Source organism: Microtus ochrogaster, linkage group LG4, assembly GCF_000317375.1.
Source record: "Microtus ochrogaster isolate Prairie Vole_2 linkage group LG4, MicOch1.0, whole genome shotgun sequence".
Lineage (NCBI taxonomy): Eukaryota > Metazoa > Chordata > Mammalia > Rodentia > Cricetidae > Microtus > Microtus ochrogaster.
Window position 1 is genome coordinate 18,208,234 of NC_022030.1, and position 7,417 is coordinate 18,215,650.

At 52.4% G+C, this 7,417-nt stretch overlaps 1 protein-coding gene across 5 annotated transcripts in view; it reads left to right on the forward strand.

Annotated features, from left to right (window-relative positions):
• The first annotated feature begins 1,711 nt into the window (after positions 1-1,711).
• The window catches only part of Ccdc9 (coiled-coil domain containing 9), an 11,672-nt gene continuing 5,966 nt past the window's right edge, over positions 1,712-7,417 (forward strand). For 4 of the 5 annotated variants that reach the window (XM_026786492.1, XM_026786494.1, XM_013351460.2 and 1 more), the window contains exons 1-7: positions 1,712-1,797; positions 3,780-3,832; positions 3,937-4,041; positions 5,320-5,418; positions 5,561-5,809; positions 6,824-6,907; positions 6,995-7,168. In XM_026786492.1, the coding sequence (XP_026642293.1) occupies positions 3,830-3,832; positions 3,937-4,041; positions 5,320-5,418; positions 5,561-5,809; positions 6,824-6,907; positions 6,995-7,168 (714 nt within the window). In that variant the 5' untranslated portion in view covers positions 1,712-1,797; positions 3,780-3,829. Of the gene's footprint in view, positions 1,798-3,779; positions 3,833-3,936; positions 4,088-5,319; positions 5,419-5,560; positions 5,810-6,823; positions 6,908-6,994; positions 7,169-7,417 lie in introns of those variants that run through there. The other variant, XM_026786493.1, reaches the window with a different exon arrangement.

Genomic DNA, 7,417 nt, shown 5'->3' on the forward strand with positions numbered 1-7,417 from the left:
TTTTTGAGACAGAGTATCTCTGTAGCTTTGGAGCCTGTCCTGGAACTCACTCTGTAGACCAGGCTGGCCTCAAATTTACAGAGATCCACCTGCCTCTGCCTCTCTGCCTCCTGAGTGCAGGAATGAAAGGCTGTGCCACCACTGCCTAGCTGAGATAACCAATTTCTGCAGGTTACTCTCTGGGCTCTATATATATGTCACAGCATGCATGCTACCTTCTTTTCCCAAGACTGGACCAGCGAAAAAGCTGGGCTGGCAGAATAGTTCACAGCTGTAAACCCCAGCATTCAGGAGACAGAGCCTGGAGAATCACCTGGGCTTTGGGACAGCTTAGATACACAGGAAGAGCCTGTCTCAAAAAACTTCAAAAAGGCTACATATTAGCTTAGTGGTTAAGAGTGCTTAATACTTTTTTTTTTTTTTTATTTTTCGAGACAGGGTTTCTCTGTAGCTTTTGGTTCCTGTCCTGGAGCTAGCTAGACTAGGATGGCCTTGAACTCACAGAGATCCACCTGCCTCTGCCTCCCCAGTGCTGGGATTAAAGGTGTGCACCACCACCGGTCAGTTGGTCTATTTTCTATTTTTTCATTTTAAAGCAAACAACAAAGATGTAGCTAAGTGACAGAACCTGGGCACAAGCCTGCATCTTCTACACCACACACACACACACACACACACACACACACACACACACACACCTACCTCTCCCTGTGGAAGTTCAGTGAAGTACTGTTGGCAATTCCTGTTAACTGAAAATGAAATAATCCTAACGTCCATGAGACCCAGTTGGACGAATTGTGGCCATCCCCAGATGGAATACCTCACAGCAGTTTGAGATAGCCAATTTGGTGGTCATAGCCCCTGCAGGTCTGGAATCCTACCTCAGTACTGAAGGGGCTGAAGCAGGAGAACCAGGAGTTTAGAGCCAATCTCACCTTAGATCGTAAAAACAAAAGAAAACACTAGTACTTCAAGTGCCAGCAAGTTGCTTAACAGGTAAAGGAGCTGGTGCACCTGATAGTCCAGGGGTCACACTGAGGTCATCATGATTGGCAGCAAGTGCGTTCTATCTATCTATCTATCTATCTATCTATCTATCTATCTATCTATCTATCTATCTATCTATCTATCTGTTTTTTTGAATCAGGGTCTGCATAGTCCTGGCTGGCCTGGAACTATATATACCTATATGGATAGATATAGATATATATTTCACGCTGTTCTTGGCTTTGAGGCAATTCTCCTGCCTCAGCCTCCCAAGTGCTAAAATTAGAGACATGCCACCAATCCCTGCTTTGGTTATACAGTTGTTTCCTAAAAATTTTGGATATTTTTTTTTTGGTTTTTGTTTTTTCGAGACAGGGTTTCTCTGTGGCTTTGGATAGATATATTTTTATGAATTGGTTAGTTTCTAAAACTAAGGTTTCATTGGCAAGACGTAAATTGGTTTAATTTACGTTTCCAGGGGTTACTGTATGATGTCTGGCTTTTACTTACTAAAATAGAGAATCAGTGGCTAAAAGGTCTGAGCGAAAAAGGAGGAGTACAGAGATTAAGGGCTACAGGTCCATTTCCTGAGGCGACGGGTAAGAAACAAGCTCCGGCCACATTCGGCAGAGCCTGAGGGGATGCGGCTCCTTTAAGGCATCCGGAAATGGGCTGTCCGGACCGGAAGTGTCCCTCTTTATTTCCTCTTTTCACGTGGAGCGGACCAGAAGTGACGTGTGAGGCCCGGGAGCTGCGGACGAGGAGGCGGACGGAGTCGGAGTCGCAGACGCCGCGGGGTCTCCGGGACAGGTGACCGGGGGAGGGGGCCGGGAGCGCGCCCGGAGAGGGCGGGGCCTGTTCGCCCACGTGAGAGGAGCGGGAGCGCGCGCCGGCGGGAGGCGAGCGGCCGGCGGGGGCGGGGTCAGGCTACTCTGCGGGGGGCGGGGACACGACGCCCACGTGGGTCTCCAGAGGGGCGCTGTGGGGTGGGCCGTGAGCTTGTGGGCAGGGCCGGCGGGGCGGGTGCGGGCGGGCCTAAGCCCGGGTGGCTGTCATGGCAGGGCGGGGCTTCAGAGTTGGGTCCGGGCTGGGGCGGGGCCGGAGTCTTGGCTGGAGTACTAGTAGGCGGGCCCGGGACGTTGGGAGGGGATGATGGGGGCGGGACAAACTTGTGGGGCGGGGATAAAGGGCGGAATTGGGGGGGAGGAGATGCCGGGGGAGATGAGGGCGGGGCTAGAGCATTGTCGGGGCTGAAGGGGGTGGAGTTTGGGCTGTGGGCGGGAAAACAGGGTCAGGGCCAAAACGAACGGGGCGCGATAAAGGAAGGGGGCGGAACGTCTGGAGGCAGAGCCAGGGTGTTTCAAAGGTCAGGGTCTAGTTTGTGCGGAGTGTCACGGGGGCGTGTCCATGAGAGCTAGGGGCGGAGCCAAGGTTTTGAGGGGCGTGGGGAAAGGGGCAGGGTTTGGGCGTTGGTTGGGTGAAGAGGAGGTGACAGAACTGGAGTTTGTCCTGAGCGTGGCTTAGAAGCTGGGGTCCGGCCAGAGAGTTGCTCTCCGTAGGGGGCGGGTTTTCGCGTTGATGGTTATGTTAGGGCGTAGTATTTAGGGAGTGGGGCCAGGGTTTCGCGCGGAGACGCCCTGGGCAAGCCAGTTAAGTTTCTTGGTTTTGGAAGTCGGTCCTGATCATTGCTCAGAAGCTAGGGGAGGGTCCAGAGACTGCCTTAAACTGGGTAGAGGCGAGACCAAAATGTCAGGGATTTTGCCGGTGGAGTTGGGGTGCTGTGCGGGGTGGGGCGGAGGGGAGGGAAGAACGGTAGGGCTGGAGCCAAAGTTTTTTCTTATACATAAATGCGTCCGAAGCTGGAAGAAGGGGCGGGACTCAGAGGCGTGGCCAGAATGTTTCCCGGCTCGTGGGGAGCAGGGTTAAGTTGGAGGCGGAGCCAACTTGATTGTATAATTTTTTTAATGGGAGGGGCCAGAAGTCTTGTGGGAAAGGTGAGGCCTGAAGTTTTATCCTGGTCGGGGCGGGACCAGTGAGTTTTGTGGAGGCTAGGGGCGCGGGTGCGCTGGCAGTTTTTTTCTTGTAAGCATCTGTAGAATTTCTGTCTTCTGGACTGAGTATCACTATGGAGGTCAAGTCCGGTCTAGGAAGCCCGCGGAAGTGGATTCTGGCCCTGCTTGCAGAATCTTTTCTGGCTTGGTAGGAGATGACAAGTGCCTTTTCAGAATGCTGGGGCCTGGGCTGTGTCAGTCTTAGGGGAGCCAGGGATCAAAGTTCTCGGAGAGTTGGAACTGTTTTTCACTATATTTTATTTACTTTGTGCATGTATGTGTGATCACACGGAGGTCAGAGCACAGCTGGTGGAATCTGTTCTCTCCTTCCATTTTATGGGTCCTGGGAATTGACCTCAGGTTCTCAGGCTTGGCAGCAAGCATTTTTATCCCCCAAGCCATCCCGCTGGCCCTCTAGAAGTTACTTTTGCTGTTTGTAGCCGACCTTCTGAGATCCCGATCCTGGCTAAAATTATAGGCTATGAAACCTGGACTGACATCTTTGTTTGGAGGAATTAGTATTAGGTACAGGGTGGAGCCAGACTTTTCCCAAGGTGGTCTGACTAATTGCATGGGTGGATCTAAAACTGAAGGGCAGGGTTTCTATTTCTTCAGGGAAGAGGCGAGGCTAGTCTTGAGAATTACCTTGAAGAAGTACAAGTGTGTTTTTCTGTGAGTCAGTGTTTCCAGAACCCTCAGTAAAGGAGGAGCCAGCGTCTTAGAACTGTTCTCTTCCCCCAGGACCCCCAAGTGGTGCATCCCTTTTCTGTGAGAAGATCACAGCTGATGAGATGGTGAGCTGCAGAGTGGGGGAAGGGAGTGGGGAAGGTGGGATCCTGGGTAAAATGCCCTTGGCAGGAAGATCATTCTTTCCCCCTCAACTGTCTCCCCACCACAGGCTACCACACTAGATTTGAAGTCAAAGGAGGAGAAAGACGCTGAGTTGGACAAGAGGATCGAGGCTCTGCGTCGGAAGAATGAGGCTCTCATCCGGCGCTACCAGGTGCCCTAGCCCTGCCCTGGGAGACCCCATCCCCTCTCCCCCCGCAGTGAGTTTTTCCCACCTCTCCCTTCAAGCTTTCTCATGTTTCCCCTTCACTCACAGGACAAAAGCCAAAGGCCTTAGTCTGGCCTTCTTTCTTCCATCCCATCATTCATTCATTCATTCATTCATTTATTCACATTCTGTTCATCGAAGTCTCCAGATTCCTAGCTCCATGTGTTGTGGTGCTGGGTATTCCCTAGACCTGCTCTTAGTCCATGTTCTTAGGGTTCACAGTCCTGTTTGGGACATGGTTGTCCTCTGTGATGGCCCAGACTAGCAAGGTAGGGATGGGGGAATTAACCTGAGGACATTAGGGAAAGCTTTCTGGTGGAGGGGATGCTGAGAACTGAAGGATGCCTAGACATTAGCTAATTGGGAAGGAGGTGGGTTATGTTTCTCACAAGACAAACAGCTCGGGCAATTGTTTGGATGTGGAGAGGGCTTGGGAAGTTGGTGGAGAATTGATTTAGGAGTCAATCAGGGGCCACTCATGTAGGTTGGAAAATGCTTAAGAACATTAGGGAGCCATGGAGGATGTTGAATGGAGTGAGACCTGGTCAGAATAGCTCTTCACAGTGGTGCTAGATGAGAGGGAGAGGGAGTCCAGGTAGTAGGGAAAGCTGGGGCAGGGCCTAGTTGGAGAGGACAGGCCTGGCTCGGCTGGGTTGTTGAAAGACTCTCATTGACCAAGGGCAGTTGGGGCTACAATGGGAGGGGGAGGGAGGGTCCAGAGCAGGGCCCAAGAGGAAGCAGTGGGGCTGTCTTTATGAAGGGACCTAGGAGGAGGGTGGTCCTCATTGACTCATTCTTCATGCATTCATTTATTAAAAAAATAATTGGGTTTGATTGTTGGCCAGGCAGCTCTGTAGGCTGGGAAGTGAAGTGTGTGTGGGGGTACATCAGCGAACAGTATCCCCATGTTTTACCAAGCAGGGGATGAGAACAGAGAGAGTGGCAGGTGGGTGGTAAGGAGTTCCAGGGTTGCTCTAGTAGAGGAGCAGCTGGTATAGAAAACCTGGGGTTGGAGCCCAGGGCACGACAAAGCCCTGGGGAATAGCAGGAAGGCCAGAGTGCGTGCAGGAGAGGGCCCCATGGTAGGGCAGGCTTTGGCTCTTACAGATGGGCTTACAGTGGGGGCTTTTCTGGAGAGAAGCCTGAGTCGGAAGCACAGAGACTGTAGAGGACTGTGGGAGTCCAGCTGGCAGACAGGACCCCTAACACTCCATTTGCTCCTAGGAGATCGAGGAAGACCGGAAAAAGGCTGAATCGGAGGGTGTGGCAGTGACAGCTCCCCGGAAAAGCCGTTCCATGGAGAAGGAGAATGTGGCAGTGGAGGTGGAGAGTCCAGCATATCTGAATTCTCAGGCTGGGGACGAGGGAGAGGGCTGAGGCCTGGGACCCAGAACTGCCTGCTCTGGGCCTAGGTTGCCCCAGTCTGCCTTTCCTTTGCCTGACTTCCCCTCCTTCCCCTTTTCAGGAGAAGAGCCTGGGTCCCTCTCGGAGGACTCCTGGGACTCCCAGACCCTCAGGAGCCAACAGAGGGGGCCGGACCCACCCCCAACAGGGAGGCCGGGCAGGAGTAAGCCGGGCATCCCGAGGCTGGGAGAATGGTGCTGGGGAGCAGCTTCGAGGAGGAACTGGAGGCAGGGGCCGGAGAGGCCGGGGCCGGGGATCCCCTCATCTCCTAGCGGTAGGAGACAGCTCAACCTCTGATCGCAAGTCCAAGGTAGGCACCAAGCAGGCCATGAAGCTTGGGCCAAGGTTTCTGTTCTCTGGTTTTCATTCATTCATTTTTCTGGTCTTGGGCCTTGTGTATATTAGATGAGTGCTTTAGTGTCGACTACATCCTCAGCCCTTAGCTTTTACTCTGAGACAGGATCTCATCAACTAGGTTGCTCAGGTTGGCCTTGGACTTGGTGTTGAGAAAACAGACAGGGTTTCTTTGTAGCTTTAGAGCCTATCCTAGAACTAGCTCTGTAGACCAGGCTGGCCTCAAACTCACAGAGATCCGACTGCCTCTCTGTGTGGATTGTTTCCACAAGGTGGGACACTAACAGAGAAAACACATTTTCTTTCATTTTTGTTGGGAAGCACTTGGCCATCCCACCAGCATGAAGGCTGGAAAACGAGAGTCCTGTCCACTTGGTTGTTCTTTGTAAACTCTGTTAGTGTTTAGATGGGCTGGGTAAAGATGCACCATTTGTATGGTGACTGAGGTATGCCAGGGTCTCCTACATCCAAATAAGTTCCAGGCCAGACACCACTTGTCACCTGCTTGTCCTTGGAGAGTTTGGGCAGCCCTGTGTTTTTGGCACAGCTAGTTATATGGTTCTTTCTGACAGTCATGTCTGTTGTAATGGGGAGTGGGCTGCATCCTGTTGCCTGGCTAGCTTAACCCCTGAAATAACCACATGGAAATTGTATTAATTAAATTACTGCCTGGCCATTAGCTCTAGCCTCTTATTGACTAACTCTCACATCTTGATTAACCCATTTCTAATAATCTTTATTTCACCATGAGGTCTTGGCTTACCGGGAAAGATTCAGCATGTCTGACATGGCGGCTTGATCCATGGTGGCTCTTTCGGCCTGCCTTCTTCCCAGCATCTTGTTCTGTCTACTTCACCCACCTAATTTTCTGCCCTATCAAAATGCTAAGGCAGTCTCTTTATTTAACCAGTGAAAGTAACACATAGACAGAAGAACCTCCTACACCACGTGTCACATCTTGTCTCCCCAGGAGTGGGAGGAGCGGCGCAGGCAGAACATTGAGAAGATGAACGAGGAGATGGAGAAGATTGCTGAGTACGAGCGCAACCAGCGGGTCAGCACTGGGCAGCCTGGGGGTGGGCTGAGTGGATAGGCACCCCGTGCCTCCTCGCCTGCCCACCTGCCCGCTCTTCTGCTGCAGGAAGGAGTACTGGAGCCCAACCCAGTACGCAACTTCCTGGATGATCCCCGGCGTCGGGGTGGACCCCTGGAGGAGCCTGAGAGGGATCGCCGGGAGGGCAGCCGTCGCCACGGCCGCAACTGGGGAGGTTCCGACTTCGACAGGGTACGCTCTGGCTTGGAGCATGAGAGACAGGTGGGTGCTGCTGCAGCTTTTCAAGAATTGTGCTTTGAGCTGGTGGGAAAGGACAAAGCAGGTGCTGCTTTCTGTATGGAGTTGTTAGCCCTTGTTTGATTTGGGGGCTTTTGACATAGGGACTCAGGCTGGTTTGGATCTCACTATGTAGTTCAAGCATTTGGGTTACCATGCCTTTTTCTTTTTTGGTTTTTTGAGACAGGGTTTCTCTGTGTGGCTTTGGAGCCTGTCCTGGAACTTGCTCTGTAG